Genomic DNA, 16,863 nt, shown 5'->3' on the forward strand with positions numbered 1-16,863 from the left:
TAGTCGTACAAATACCAGCATCACATCTTCGACGAGAAACGCATTTTTAACGCCCTGTCGGTACAATTGCGAGAACAATTGATGCTCTACAAGGCGAGGATCGTGATCAAGAAAGTTGCCATCTTTAAGTTCTTACCCTGGCCATCGCCGTCATTGCTAGATGTAAGATTTTGGTATTTCGGAACAACGATATCGCTATTAAGGTAAGTGAGGTCCAAGTGTACGCATGTGCAAGCTTTTAAGTGACAACTGGTGATCAAGTGATAACCAGGACAACTTGAAAAGGACTATTAAGTTCCTTTTAGGCAAATAACTTGTCAACAGCTTCGTTAGGTCTGATTCGGTTTACAAGAGTGACGTAGGAAAAAGTTTTTTATGACGGCATTTGTGTGACCAAGTTCATTGGATACTCTCTGCTCATTGCTCCGCGTTTAATGCTCAGGAGTCCAGTCAAGGATCAAGGAAGTCCAGTCAAGGATCCAATCTTTCAACTTATTTTACTATACAAATAATTGTGTGTGTATTTAGACTGGAGATTCCATGGACAGTATCTACTTTATCAGTTTCGGCAGCCTGGCAGTCTATAAGGCTAACTTTAACTACGAACTTCTACATCTCACCGATAGAGATTAATTGGGAGTCAGATGCATGTTATCCAACAATCCAGTGCATTTCGATCATAATTACGTGTCGGTTGGTACTATTGAACTCTGCATGATCAATGCCAGGGAGTTCAAGTAAACAGGGAGTTCCTTTTTTAAGACGAACTGTAATTCGGTCTGTTTTCTTAGGGATATGGTGTTTAACGAAGTGGATGCCATAAAGTTTTTCACAAAAAAAGCCGAAGAACGAAAGGCTCTATGGGAAAAACTGGAAAATTTGGCAACCGAGCTGCGTCACAACCGGATTTTGGAACGACCGCGAGTCTGTACGAGGATTTATGAAAATTAGGTTTTTTGCCTAAAAAAACGCATATGTTTTTTTACACGTATTTATTCTTATTGTTATTGTTCAAGTCATTGGCGGATATTATTCAATTTTTATATATTGTCATTTTCTTGGGTTGGTATTGAAGCGATATTAATTTTTAATCAGTGAGATTACACATACTTATAACATATATTATTAACAATTTACTTATTAACAATACTTATTAACAATCTTTTCTTTTAAAATCAAATAAGCTTGGCAACCTTGGATTTTTCCTGTGCAGTAGAGGTTCACGCTTTCAATGACAGATGACAGTTACACAGTTTGATGTAAGTCAATCAACCATTTTGGGAAATCCCTTAATTTGTCATATATATGCAGAACCTTTATTTGGCTTACTAACCTTGTGATTAAGTAAATATTTCAACAAAGCTACAAAATGGATTCGATAAAATCAAGGAAGAAAATTTAGAAAATAATGAGAGAGAAGGAACAGCAGACACGAGTGCTGACAATATCCATCCCCACTATCTATGAACAAATATATTATTGGCAACGTCGGATTTATCTTGTGCAGTAAATGCTCAACAAATTCAAACTTTTCATGACAGGCGACAGTTAATGTTTTGTTGATTATCTGTGAAACCTTTAATTAATACATGATTGTAAATTGACCTTTACCTTTGACGTGTGATGTAAAATCCACTTTTAATTAGACAAGGCGTTCGGAGACTATCGTAGGAAAAATAGCAACATAGAGACACTTCTAGTGACCATATGAAACTGGTTATTACACTTTGTAATTTCCTATTTTCCCAACATACTGTGCATCGACCACTACTTCGCCATATTTGTTGTTCATTACCTGTCAACAGTGTCAACACAGAAAGTGTCAATGCTCTTGACAGCAAGTAATAAAACACTGTTTGTATTTAAAGAAAACAATAATTTATTGCCTTACAGTATTACCAACTTTTACATGATACAGTTCCGGATAGCATGAACTCAATATCTTAAAACCTACATACAATACCAGGGCAGAAATCAAAAATTAACACACTTCAATGAGGTAAATTCAATTAATACACTACTCGTACCAGCACACTCGCACTCATTCACACATACACGTTCGTTCACTGTCTTTCTCTCTCCCGCTCACACGTTATCTGGGACATAGTTGTCCTTATTGGGTATACCTGATCCGGTTGCGTCGCCCAACCACGGATACTGGTTGGGACAGTCTATACAAGTCTCCAAATACCGTGTGTCCGTAAAGTTTTCCTTTTTAAAAGATAACGCGCATTTGTTGGGTGTTTTACAGGGGGTGGGAGGAAGAGTTTCCCTTTTGTTACAGTTCCACGGCTCATAGTTGTTCAGTTGTTTCACTCCTTTGGGGTCGGTCATCCAGGTTAGGGCTTGCGTGGTGGTTACGAACCATACGTCAGGACTGGAAAAATTTAGTTAATTGGAAGTTGTTTCAATGGGTTAACAAGCCACAGTAGGCTTGACTCTTTTAACAATCAAATCGTTATTTATTTAAGGTTATAAAGGGAAGTTTGGCAACTGAGGATGAGGACCTAATCGGAGAAGAACAAATCACAGAGAGACTATATGGAGAACACTCTCGTTTATGCCTGCGCAAGACTTTATCAAAGAAATATCAGTTGTCAATTACCGTGATTACTCATTCCGTGATTTGTTCTTCTACACTTTTTCCTTAACTTACAGAGTGATCACCCAATCCAAGAACTTTTCCAATCCCTTGTCGAGCTCCTTAATCGAGAACCAGTTGGTGTGGAAGGGCATCATGTAGGGCGCCCTGTTTTGATCATAATACCTGTAATCAATAAATATTATTTACTAAAAGGCTTCCCTGAAGATATATGTGAGGAAAATACACGATTACGAACGTTGTAGCAATCCTGGATTGGCCTCATCGCACAACAAAACAAGAAATTCACTTGAAAGTTACCCTATTGCTATCTAATGGAACTGAAGGGATTACACTATAATATCATGAAGTTGAATAAGGAGAACACATTCTGTGTTAACAGAACCCTTAAAAAAATTGTCAACCAAGAAGAAAACGTCGCGCAGAGATCGGTGTCAAACTGAGATGGTTCTCGAGTGTAGTGTAGGGTTGTCTACACCCCATACTGCACTCAAACACCACGACCGGTATCGCCATCTATAGGCAACGGAGTAACCATTATCATAATTCGTTAATTTTTAAGATAGCACCTGTTATAAAGGGAGAGCAGCAATATTAGATCGCCTAAAAACATAAAAGGGCCTTGAAATTCTATAAATCAAGGTAGGTAAAGCCAATATTCGGTGAGAAACATCGACAGAGCAATCACTGAATTTTGTTTCTTTCTGATAATAATTGAAAATTACAACTTTGCTGGATCTCGTTGGCAAATTTGTTCGATGTGAATCTCAAATCATGGTCAGCACTCGGTCTTCATAAAACAGAGGTGATGAACTGTATCCTACCTAGTCTCTCGAGCAAGTGCGTTATATCTTAGCGGAATGATTTAGTCTCTCTTTAAAGTGAGGATTTACCTTAAAAAGTCCTCCTGCAACCATTCGAACACGTCATTAGGATCGTGATTGTGCAGGACACATTGATCCAAATAAGGACAGTGGCCTCCCTCGAAGTCTTCTACGTAGTGAGTGTTTAAGGGCACTTCCCATACACCTAAATACAAAACATAATTGTCAGCGTAGTGGAAAATACTTCAAGAGAAGTCCTTACCAGGGAATGACTTTGTGGGGCAAGTGCCTGACTTGCACTCGTGTGGGATTTTATAGTCCAGGGTGTAGGGCCATACGGGGATCGGTAGAGCAGGGACACCAACAGAACTGTCATAAATAAATCCGAATTCCTCCATAACCTGTTAATCCAGAGTGTCAAAAAGGAAAATTGAGTTAGGTTGACTCTCACCTTATACTGAGTGTTTCTTCCAGGTTTCAAAAAAGGAGCTCTCATGCCTACCACCTCACTTTTGGAAATGTTGGCGAAATGTCTGAGGATCTCCCTCATTCCTATCATCTCTCCGACCCATTCTTCGTAACCCTTATTTTCTAGGCCTGCTTGCAAACTAGACAAAGATGAATTCATTAATTTACAAAACCTATTTTTGAGTGGCACACTCACGAAATGGTTTCGACTCCGATCTCGTGTCCCTCACTTGCGAGCGTCTGGATCATTTGATAGTTGCTGTACTCGTGAGACACGTAGAAGGTGCCCTTAATGGGGCATCCGTTGGGGTTCTTCCTCTTGGGGTTCAACACCTTTTTGTAGTGATCGAAGTTCTGCAAGTTGACGGCCCCGTCGAACGTTAGCAGGATCATTTGAGGAGTCTAAAAATACCCAAAAATTACCACAAATCTCAAATCCCAAAAGGTTGCAGTTACGTTTTCAGGTTCCAAGTTACCAGGGATCAGGGTACCATCTTTCGAACAGAAACAGTATGGCAATGCGCACTCTGCAGGGTTGCATTTCTCCGCTAAGTCTGTAGGTGGTTCCGTTATAGGTGCTACCGCTACAATTTATTGAATTATTACAAATACAAGTTAAAAAAAAACGTCTTACTTGAAGCAATGGGTCCGCATCGCGCCTCGTTTTTAAAAGTACAAAATTTACTTATGTCATCGAAGTAAAGTCCGGAGGGGCATCTGTTCATGTATGGAAAGCCATCGACGCACTAATCAAAAATACGATTATTGCGCACACGTTATCGTACCTAAAGGTGGGAATACAATACCTGATAAAATCGTCTACAAGTGACCGGATCTGCGAAATTTCCGGTTCCGGTGGCAGTCGGACACTCGAAGTCGCTCTCTTGTTTCTGACCGTTAACTGTAAAGAACCTATAGATAAAAATCAGGTAGAAAATGTTGCTTTCTAAACAAAGAAAGTAGCATTTTAGTTCTGTCGCTTTTTGTTTTTTGGTATTTCGTTTGTTAAAAAGCGCATTTTGATATTGGCCATTACAGCGCCGCAATCTCAAAAATTGGCGCTAAGATTTATTTTTATGTTACTTTAATTACGAATTTCTTATAATAGCTTGTCAGTTACTAAACTAAACAATAAAAACCTTTCATCAGATTTGGGACCAAAACTGTCGCTTTTACCAAAAATCAGAATTTGTCAGACAGCTTGAACTAATAGCGAATCATAGCATGTGATAATTTTTTTTAAATATTTTAGATTCGACAATAAAAAGCTTGAAAAGTGTCGTATAGGTGAATAAAGAAAGAAGTTTTACAGGCAACTGCTACTTTCATTAAGCTGTGAACAGAAATCTGTAATATTAGAGATTAATTACCGCAGCTTGTCAATTACTTAATTAAATAACTATAGATAGCGCTACTATTAGTCGCTTTTATTATTCTAGTCTGAGAAACCAAAAATCTCAATTTGTCGAAAGATCTTTTAATAACAAATCCTAGAGACATTTTTTCGTATTTTGGCATTTCGTACTGAGAGTAAGAGAAGAAATTAAAAGTATTATTAACAGAAACCTGTAATATTAGTGATTTATTGTAGCAACTTGTCAATACCTAAACGAAAATAAAAACGTCAACTAGAGAGGGCGCTATAAAAAAGTCGGTTTAATGATTCAAGTCCAAGAAACAAGTTCTCAATATGTTGATAGAAGCTTCAGAAATATATAGAAAAAATGCTTCACGTTTGCTTTTTTAGGACTTCGTTAAGCGTAATAGAAACCATGCATTAAAATCATTGCATTTTTTTTTAATAGTTAAGACTTGATAACGAAGGTGATTAAAGCAGCAATTTTTACAAGAAACTTCATATATTTATTAAATTTTAACAGAAACTTTTAATATTACAGCAGCTTCTCGCTTCCTAAACCAGACCTCAACTACAGATGGCGCTATAAAGTCGCTCTAACTGATTCTAGTCTAAAAAACTAAAAATCGCGATTAGCGATAATCCCTTAGAGAAAATGTTGTGTGTTATAGCGGTTTGTACTGTAGTTGGTGTAAGAAGTTTAGTTTTTATCACGTGGTGCCTTAAACGCCATATTATTTTGTATTAAGAAAAGGCCGGACCGAATGTAAAAACAAAATGTTAGCACTTGAGATGCACAGGATTCGGCAATGAAAAGCGCAGCTTGATTTTAGTGATTGAAATTAAGATTGCGACGTCACAGTGGCAAAATTTGTACTATAATTCAATTTGATTTTACCTATTAAATTGTTTACCCCATTTTTTAGCAATATATCTTTACCTTATTTGCTTTTTTCAACTGTTTTAGATAATATTTTATCACATGAGTAAAAAGTATCACATTTTCTCGCAGAAAACTGTAATATTGTAAGGTTATTTACATTCGTTAGGTATGAATTGAATAATTCACTATGAAAACATGATCACTCATGACTAGAGATATACAGGGTGATTCATTAAGAATGGGCAATCTCTGAACTGGAGATACTACACATCAAAATATGGCGATTGAGCTTAACATGTCTTATACAAATGTTTCAGGTTTACGAGATACAGGGTATTTAAAGTTGGAATTTTAATTTGAAATTTCTTAATAATTTTATGATTTTAAGCAGTATCGTCTTACGAGTTTTGTGGTGAATTTAGCATTATTTATGTATGTATCATTATTTAGGGCGTTAGTTACACCCCGTTACTTAGGTAAATTACAACATATCTTTTTTGCCTAATGAGTTATAGCTAAAACGACTAGAAAATCTAAAAGGCAGTTCAATTTTGAATAAAAAAGATACTCTTATTTATTTCCTGTAACTCTATCAGTTTTTAAGTTATTTGCATTTTAAACATTCAGCATAAAGAATCCTAAGCCACCGTTATTACATTGACTTTTTTTCAAGGAGGCTTGTGTCAGCACTTAACAGTTTTTCGTGTAAAGAAATTATATGACAATTTCACTGTCACTAAGTAAGAGTGTATTATTTGTAGTAAAAATTCTAAAATAAGAAAATGCCACGTCATAATGAATATTCCAACAGTGAAATGCGTGATATGATTTGCGTTTTTGCTCAGTCAAATTATAGTGGACTCCTAAAACTGGTGCTCCAAAAAATAGCAACGTCTATGATGAAGAAGAGGTTTTAGCTCGTATTTCTAAAAATCCAGATATCAGTACTCGTCGGTTAAGTACGGCAACAGGAATAAGCCAATCGTCTATCTGGAGAATTTTAAAGAAAGAGAATCTCCGTCCATATCACTATACTCCTGTCCAAAATTTGCTACATCAGGATTTACCAGTTCGCCTACAGTTTGCTCAATTTATGCTAGATAAACAATCCGAAAACTAGGAATTTCTTAATGACCTTCTTTTCACCGATGAGGCGACGTTTACTAGACGAGATGTTTTTAATTGGAAACGCAATCATTTGTGGGACTCCGAAAATCTACATGCTCTAAAGGAACAACATTTTCAACATGAATTCAATGTAAATATTTGGTGTGATATGATATCTGGTTTTTTTATTGGTCCTTTTGAACTTTCTCCTAATCTGAACGGGCCCCTCTATTTAAACTTCCTTGAACAACATCAGTTAAACTCACTACTATAGAAGATGTTCCACTAGCCATAAGGCGGAACATGTGGTTTATGCAAGACGGAGGGGCGATGCCACATTTTTCTCTGCCAGTATGGCGATACCTGAATGAACATTTTCCTCACTGGTGAATTGGGCCTGGCACTGAATTTGTTTGGCCACCTAGAAGTCCAGACTTAAACCCTCTCGACTTCTCAATATGGTCACACATGAAGTAGATGGTTTACAAAGATGCAATTAATTCCATCGAAGAATTACGAAAGAAAATTCAATAAGCTGCTAATATTATCAAAAATAATCGACAAATGTTCAAAGATCTTTGAGGAGACGCTTTACAAAGTGTATTGAAGTGGAAGGCGGGCATTTTGAACATTTACTTTGAAGTTTTCTGTTAATATTGTTACTTATTGTTATTTGTTGTCTTTACTATTATCTATTATTACCCAGCATAGTAGTAATTTAAAAGAATAAATACCTATCAAGCCAATGTAATAACGGTGGTTGAGGATTTTTTACGCTGAATGTTTAAAATGCAAATAACTTAAAAACGAATACAGTTAATTTTATAGTCGTTTTAGCCATAACTGATTAGGCAAAAAAGATATGTTGTAATTTACCTAAGTAACAGGGTTTAACTAACGCCCTATATAAATAATGCTAAATTCACCACAAAATTCGTAATTTTCATGTCAAAACACATAAAGTCGCCAATTTGCAAGACGATACTGCTTAAAATCACAAAATTATTAAGAAATTTCAAATTAAAATTCCAACTTTAAATACCCTGTATCTCGTAAACCTGAAACATTTGTATAAGACATGTTAAGCTCAATCGCCATATTTTGGTTTGTGAGATCTCCAGTTCAGAGATTGCCCATTCTTAATGAATCACCCTGTATATTTATTGTTACTGTATTTATTCACAGCTATTTAAATCTCGCGCCAATATTCCAACCTTTACTAAGTTTTGAGGTTTACTAATCGACATTTAATCCTTCAGTTCAATAGTAATCTGCAGGGTGCAATTCGCATATTTTATGATAGAAACCCTGGAAAATTGACTTTATGTACATAATTACAATCGGTATATTAAACAGATTATACCATAAATTTCGAACAATGGCTATTGTTTGAATTAGTAACACCCTGTATACACCATGTCCACCTTGAGAGTTATTAGAGGAAGACCCAACCCTTGAATTGTATAACGCGGAAGAAGGCGGATACCATTTCTGTTATAATATGTCTGGCAATTTTAATTAAATTGTGAAGAACCAAAAATGCCAAAAGCCCACCAAAGGTAAAAACGAAAGTGTTCATGCACGCACTACAATATGCCCCGACATGATGATCATCATCATCATCATCATCATCAACATGATCATAATATCATCACGTTTACTTTCTATTTTAGCCTCGATTGTGCCCAAATAAACGAGATTACCGTATACGTATTAATTTAAAATTTCTGCAGTCGCACAACTCGCGTGTGTTTTGTGTTTCTATTCGGTTTCTTTCAAGGTTATCGTTTATGGGTAGAAAACTGCTTTTGCAATTAAAAATAACCTGTGACAACGTCGACGAACGTTTGTCGCAGGAGAAATTTTTTTGTTGAAACAACCGATTTGCTTCTTCTTTAGACGGATTTATTTGTGCAGCACAAACTACACGTGTTTAAGAGGTCTCGTAATTTAACAGAAGAAGACATCTTAAGGAGGTCGTGGGCATCTGAAAGGCGTGCAAAATTTCTATAATATTCTGCGAAACCTTTAATATATATACAATTAATCATATAAATCAAATTAAATAAACATTGTCTGAAACCATTAATGCTAATTTAAAACGTAATTAAACCGAGGCAAACCTCTTGCAAAATTAACTTAAATGCCTACTTTGTCTGATTACTTATCAAGTATAGTAATTGATTCATGAGTTTAAGGTCGGAACCTTTTTTTGAAAAGTCAAGACCAAAATGGTTCATTCAACTTTTACAAATTATTCAACGGTTAATTTGCTGTTAAATAATCAATAATTCAACTGTTGCTCTCACCCAATCTTGAATTGAATAACAAAAGGTATATTACGTAAAGAGGTATTGGGTGCAAAATCCCTTATTTTTCGCGCCAAATTTAAATTTAATTAACCAATAGATGAAATAATTACTAACATTGAAAGTAACTATCTAATTGTGAACTACGGAAGGTTAAATTCCAGATTTAAAGGCACATATCGTCGGCTTACTTTCAAAACTCGCTACGTCATTTTGGATACATTTTACAGGAGGCACAAAAAACGTGTTTAAAATCATATACACTATTTTCGTGAATTGATATTGTATTAAATCCTAATTACAATTGATTTTTGATAAATCAACACTATTTTTTTGTTAAAATATTATATTACCAACATAATTTTTAGGGAGACTTCGAAGGTTTTGAACCAAAAAAACAAGTAATGCTGGAGACTTAGTAGGTTTTATTTATTTTGAATTCTGCTTAATTACGTTTTAAATGTTATCATGAGCTACTGAAGAAAAGAAAGGTATATATTATACATTATATAAATTATTTTGAAAAATTAACAAAAAATTAAAAATTAGTCTGCTTCAAATGGTAGGGTGTCATAAAAAAGATATTAGTCCGCAGGTATAACTTCTTTTAATTGTTGCAAATGATAGTATTTGCTTTTTTTAATTGGAAGTTCTATTTCTATTTCTCCAACCCCTTGACTTTTCCTACTAAGTCTCTTTTCCAATACCGTTCAATCATCATCAAATGAATGTACCTATACTGAATGGCGCACAAATCATTAACACTCGGATCTCCTGTTTTATAGTCAGGACGAATGGAAGTGTGGTACTTAAGTGCCGAAAAGTTTTTAAAATATTTATTATTTAAATATTTAACTTGATAGGGTTTTGGATTTGACCGAGCCGATTTACAGGCAGCAATATATCCAGCAGGTGAATAAATTTGTCTATTGCGGAGTTTTCGCTCAATTGTAGAGTGCATGCTATCGCACTCCATCTGGGTATGGCCACTAACCAAATATTTTTGCGTAATAATGATACCCTTTTTTATTAATAGATGCAAAAGAGCATTTGACAAAGTTACGTTTTTATTTTGGGCAGTGCATCCATCACTATAGAAAATTATTTCTTCACCTTCGCACATACTGGATTCTTCTAGGAAATTATACAGAATTGTTGCAAATTCATTTGAGGTAACTTTTCCTTCTGCCTCATGCCAAAGAAAGCAATTTGCATCTTTTGTTCTTAAATTATATAAAGTAAAATTATGAACTACCAACTTTTTTTTTGTAATAAATTTTCGAAGCCTTTAGCATTGGACAAAGAAGAACCGATTGAAGGTCCATTGTAAAAACACGATGAGCTGTGCTTTTATCTGTAGATTTTTCATCGCGTGCTCTATTTTTTCTGGAAATATGTTGGTTATATATCTGTTCGTTACCGTTTCCCGCCTTAAATGAGCCACAAAGGTCACATTGAAACGTCTTTATGGAGAGAGGTTTAATAGACCTAGTTTCACAGTATTCAATATAACTTCTGTATAATGCAGCCTTAGTCTGCCAAATGGGCTCCAAATATTTTTTACTCGATGAAGCTCTACAATAATGAGACTCCATTTTCGGTAATTCCATAAAAAAGTTCTTTAATCCAATTTTCTCTGATTTATTTCTAGTGTTAATTTTATTAGTCTGAGTTAAATTAACATTAGTATTAGGAAAATCGGTATTATGATCTATACCTAATGTTACCCAGTTGTGCAAAGACCAAGTTCCCAGACTAGGAGTGTTAATAAACATGACCTGACACACTCTTTCGCGAACACCATTTTTCTTTAAATGACAAATAAACGTATTAGAGCGTCTTGAAATTTCATTGATTTGATTTTTTAAATCTTTGCTGAGCTGTGCTGTCTACAAGGCTTGAAATGTAAGTTTTCTTTTGAGGCCAAGTAATGTTTTGCCAGAATTGATTAAAAATTTTTTGTCTGTCCTCTTCTGTGAATTTTCGGCATTTTATTTTCTTAGATTTTTCCGACATTTTACAGTTACAGAAAGGTTTCATTTGACGAGGCGGTTTTGCTACGTCAAATATCCACTTTCCCTCTGCATTTTTTCTAAGTCCATCATATTCATCACCCTTTTCACGTTTATTCCTACACTCTTGTCTTTTCCAGCTTCCAGAATCAGGTTTTCGTTTTCTATTTTTTTTGGCTTTAATGTGCTCTTCTATATTTTCCACTAATATCTCATTTTCTTTTTCACTATCTTCGATTTCAAAATCTGTCCTTTCTAGTTTTTTTATTGACCTTAAGGTGTCCATCTTCGCTTTCACTTGGTAAGTACTCATCAATATCACTTCGTTTTGGATGGTCTTGCACCCTATTTCCCCCGTCAGTTTCTAGGTTAAGGTCCGAAAATGCATTTTCTGAAGCGCCTACGGTAAATTCATATTAATTAAGTATCTTTAGAAGTTAAGTAAGAACACTTACCATTTATCTCGCCTAATAACGTAAATTTATCATGTCCTCCACAGTCATCTATTAATGTTTTAATAGCTTCATCTATTTCCGTCTGAAGTTTAAAACAATTTTCACTTTCGATCTCGTTAGTTGTCGCATTTAATGCCAGATCGTCATGGTTTTTAACTATTTTATTATTTTCCAAAAATAAAGTCGATGTATTATCCATTATTGAGGAAGTTTCACCGTGAATTTCATTGAAATTTGTAGCTAGAGCTACCATAAACTTATTTCTGCCCAAACCCCCGTACATCTTAAACAGAATAAAAAACCTATAATAGTCAGTTTTACTGAGTTATTGATTCTAAATTAATAATAAACCCCTTAACTCGTTTATTTTTTTATCGATTTTTTTCAAATTTGGCAACGTTGTTATTCTCATAGAAAGTAATTTTCATACATTTTTGAAAACATTATACAAATTACGGTTTCACCGGAAATGAACCCAACTTTTGATTTTTAAAGGGACATATATTTTTGATTTTTTGGATTCTGCACATTGATTTACACTTTTTAAGTAAATCGATGTGAAGAATTAAAAAAATCAAAAGTTTGGTTCATTTTTGCTGACACCAAAAGTAGTAAAATATTTTTAAAAATGTTTGATAGTCGCTTTTTATGAGAATAACAACGTTGCGAAATTTCAAAAAAATCGTTAAGAAAATCGTTAAAACGAGTTAACGGGATGGTCAATTTGTAACTATCTATAACCCTGTACATCCAAACAAAAAAGGATTTAAAAGGTAAAAAATAATAATTATTGTAATTCAACTCTCCTAATCAAAACCATCTATGTCTCCTTTAAAACGATGTTTGCCATAAAACAGGATTAATCAAAACCTCCTAAGTCGTTTTTAAACTACCTAAAAAGGAAATTTATCAAAACAAACCCCAATAATTAATATTATATAGCTAATAACTAATTACTTACCTTCTGTTCTAATAAATAAACGCATTTCTTTTATATGTTTTCGTATTTCACTGTGAAATCAACTAAAAATAAAGAGCACACTTTGAGAAACAATAGCCATTATGTCAAAATGCAGACTTAGAAGCTTTTAAGTAAGGTTACGCGTTTTAACGACATAGAAGGATTAATCATTCGATAGATGCCGCTGTAATAAATTAAAGACTTGAGAGCTTTTATAGGATGCTAAATGATAATATTAAATTTTTTTTGTATCAAAACCTCGAAAATGGTAAAAATCAGACTTAGGAGGTTTTAAAAGTAAACCGACGATATGTCACCTGATTCTATGATGTAAGTTGAAGAGAACCAGGAAGATCTAATATAGGGAGAGTGATGTAGCTATATTAGAGGTATCATATTTGGCATAAATTAATTTACACAGAAAAGCAGAAACTTTTGAATGGTGGAAACAAAGACAAGCTAAATATCTACATCTTGCAAAATTGCTACAACTGTCCCCTCAGAAAAGTTATTCTGGAAAGCTGGACAATTAATTTCAGAGAGGAAAAGTCTTTTAAAAAGAAAGATTTTTCAAACTATTTAATTATTACTTGTAAATAAAGCTAGTACTTATATATATATCTCCTGATATTTGCAAGACTTTTTTTTTTGCTGTCATGTGTCACAGTAATCATTTGACATATTACGTCATAGAAAGTGTTACCATTGTAAGGTTAGATAGCACATAAACCAGCTGTGACATTTGATGATGACGACAGATCATAGAAGGTTTCATGACATAGAATTCTTGCAATAGCAGTTCAACGATTTTTTTTTCAATTTTAGGCATTTAAAACGAATTGAAAGCTAATGTTCCTCAGGTGACAACTAGGACATTTAACATTGACAGCTGTTTGAACTTCTGCTACCTCATATAGATGGTGCCACTATCAAATTAATTCTAAGCACCGTAATCTTGATACCGAAAGCGCGAGACCTATTGAACTTTTAATCCCTAATAATATTTAAAATATCGGTCGATACCAGACAGGCCCTTTAGCAGGTTTTTTTATATAATAAATAATGTATAAGTAGCATTTTAAATAATGGGCTTTGCCCTCGGAATTTTGCCTTGTTCGTCTTATGCCACAGTTCATGAGGTCTGTCATAAGGAAAGACATACTCATTCCAGTCTTGCCAGTTATAAGAACAAATCATATTTCAATTCTCACTTTATATATATATATATATATCTTCTGGCAATATTGGACACGTTCTATAAATCTGGCCGTCTTTGCAGTAACAACTAAGAGACTTAACAAGTAACACTTGGGGTCAATTGGGTATTTGCAACTGGTTGAATGTAAAGGTCATACAGCCCCTTTAAACTCTTCCAGGTAGTCACAATTTCGCCTATATTTCATAAATGCAATAAAAAATATAACATTCCATTTAAAAAAATGACATCATATCTTTTTTTTTGTTCCACCCTGTATACAAAAATTTATGTGAAATAATGTGCAGCTTAAAATAAAAATCGGTCCGAGCGTTTTCTCAAAAAATCATGTCTCTAATTTTTATCGAATTTATCACTGGTCACTGTATAACAGTTACATAAATAACCTAAAAAACCAAAAAAAAAAAAAGACAAGAACTGTATAATGCCACATTATTATTACCGCAAAAAGAAATCGAAAGTATTATAACATGGTCACAGGCTACCTGCAGCGAGAAAAACAACTAACGATTAAAGAAACCGGAAAAACTCAACGTGAAAAACGGTTTTACTCACCAGTAGTAGCCGGAAATATCGACACATAAAACGCGAACGACACCAACACCGTTCGCCACATTTCGTTCAAAAAATACCTCAAGAAAAAAAAATTATTATAGTTCGCACTTTATTGCGTCTGGCGAGCAGAATTTCTTGTTTCTGATACCCGATGATGGAAGGTTGTACCCACGACTGCTATCCTCCGTCCGTTCGGTGCTGGTTGGCACTTTCTTTTTTCCTTATGGTACCCGCCTATTATTCACTCGATGTCTTTTTTCTCCATTTACAGGGACCTATTCGAATGTTTCGTGGTGTTTGTACCTTGTACGGGGGTATTTTGATACATCTGTTGCCTTGTCGTAGGGGAGACCGGGGACAATTGAAACAATTTCCAAATATTTATTTTTTTCTCTTAGAGAAAATCATATTTACAGCTAAAAAATTTTGTACAAGGACATTTATTAATTCCTTGTATATTTTAAATCAGGTTATTTTACTTATTATATTATATAATGCCTGTAAGATATTAAAGGAAACATATAGCCTTGTATATTGTTTTAATTTAGAAATACGAAGAAAAAAACATTGATACATATTATTTTTACTCTTAAATAAAACCACATTTTTTATTCAAAAGTTTTAAACAACATAATAATTATCCTAATAATCCTGAAATAAAGATAAATTAGCAAAGTAGAATATTTATTCTGACATGCAGTTATGAGAGATATACAAATCTTCTTGACGAGTGCATTCTACATGTGACCATTGGTGGCAATCAATGCATTGCCCCCATTTTTCCCCTGAACGGCTATTTCTATACGATTCCAATTATACTAGACAAAAACAGTCTTCATTCAAACACTGCTGCTATCGTCCTGACTATTCTGTTGACAAGTTTTTTTGGACACTGGTGTTTTTGATGTATTTTTTGGATCACCAATTTTTTTTTCACTTTCTTCTTTTTTTTGCTTCATATTCTTGTTGAATAGCATCTTTTTCTGGTGTGTCCGTATAAATGGTGGATTTTCTACTTTTGCGTTTCCCTGTAGTTTAGGAAGAGCTTTTGGTAACGGCCTTATTAGCTCAGGTGAAAACACATCCAAAGAGAGGTTAGAGGCTGATTGCACACTTGTAGATGCAACTGGAGGCGGGGTGCTTGGTGGCTCTAACGAAACAGTTCCGCTCGTTGATGCTCTTGGAGAGTTAGAATTTACTAATTTTGGAAAAGAATCAGTGCTGCTTAAATCTTTATTCTCTCTTGAACCTACTGCCTGGACTTCTTGGGGGATATTTAACTTTCAAATTTTCGAGAGCGCAGGTCTGTCAGTTACATATGATGCAGCAAAATCTAAAGCCGTAAAAATATCTCGAATAAACGGCCATATACCAGTGCACCAGAATCTGGCAACAATATTAGATGGTGTTAAAACCATAGAGAGACTCTGTTTAACGATGCTGGGGATGTCATAAATTCGTTTTGCCTGGGTTGTTTTGTTTCTCATCCAAGAATCGCAAGTTGAATTTACAGCTTTATTAAATGGACCATAAATCGATCGATCCAAAGGTTGTAATTTATGTGAACAGTGTGGGGGAAATGAGAGGACAACAATGCCGTTTTCTTTGCAAAAGTCCAAGCATGGTATGCTTACATGAGATTGATGGTTATCTATTAAAAGCAAAACTATATTTTCAATTGAACTGTTGGTATGTTTTTGAAAGTGTCTTAAGTATAACAAGAATTCATCTTCTTGCATCCATCCACTAGCATTTCCTGCTCCAATGCACCCGGGTGGACCGTCACGAACGAAATGATCCTGAAATCTTTATCTTGGAAAGATAAAGATTGGTGGGATGCTATTTCCAATTGCATTTACCGCTATTGCCACTGTAACCAAAGTGCCACGTTCTCCTGATGTAAGTGCCGCTACCTGTTTGCGTCCCTTTTCTGCTACGATTTTAGCAGGTTTTTGTACCGTCGTAACACTGGTTTCGTCTATATTATAAATGTCCTTCGCTTGGAATTTATATCTGTCTATTACCGTGGCAAGATTGTCAAAGAAAAGTTGTACATTTGTTGGGTTAAAACTGGTCGCTCTTGAAAGGCTTGTATCCTGGGGACAACGGATTGA

General features: G+C 34.7%; 1 protein-coding gene across 2 annotated transcripts; it reads right to left on the bottom strand.

The window, feature by feature from the left end:
* Nucleotides 1-1,859: 1,859 nt before the first annotated feature.
* Nucleotides 1,860-14,945, bottom strand: LOC126738602 (chitin deacetylase 1). 2 transcript variants are annotated; one of them, XM_050444009.1, is made up of 10 exons: nucleotides 14,750-14,945; nucleotides 4,701-4,795; nucleotides 4,529-4,640; nucleotides 4,351-4,478; nucleotides 4,091-4,296; nucleotides 3,878-4,034; nucleotides 3,689-3,827; nucleotides 3,496-3,631; nucleotides 2,657-2,767; nucleotides 1,860-2,377 (listed from the first exon to the last, which is right to left on the bottom strand). In XM_050444009.1, the coding sequence occupies exons 1-10, from the start codon at nucleotides 14,808-14,810 to the stop codon at nucleotides 2,086-2,088; spliced, it is 1,437 nt and encodes a 478-aa protein (XP_050299966.1). In that variant the 5' UTR covers nucleotides 14,811-14,945; the 3' UTR covers nucleotides 1,860-2,085. The 2 variants fall into 2 exon arrangements, with proteins under 2 accessions (XP_050299966.1, XP_050299967.1); XM_050444010.1 differs by having other exon boundaries at nucleotides 4,701-4,806; nucleotides 14,750-14,896.
* Nucleotides 14,946-16,863: the final 1,918 nt, after the last annotated feature.

Source organism: Anthonomus grandis, chromosome 7, assembly GCF_022605725.1.
Source record: "Anthonomus grandis grandis chromosome 7, icAntGran1.3, whole genome shotgun sequence".
NCBI lineage: Eukaryota > Metazoa > Arthropoda > Insecta > Coleoptera > Curculionidae > Anthonomus > Anthonomus grandis.

Bases quoted from the DNA above. Each gene is read 5' to 3' on its own strand.
- LOC126738602 (XM_050444009.1), bottom strand. From the start codon at position 14,810: ATGTGGCGAACGGTGTTGGTGTCGTTCGCGTTTTATGTGTCGATATTT. The intron at 4,641-4,700 runs GTATTGTATTCC...ATTTTTGATTAG, and splicing joins CTTGTAGACGATTTTATCAG to TGCGTCGATGGCTTTCCATA. The intron at 2,768-3,495 runs GTAAATCCTCAC...TATTGATTACAG, and splicing joins TTGCAGGAGGACTTTTTAAG to GTATTATGATCAAAACAGGG.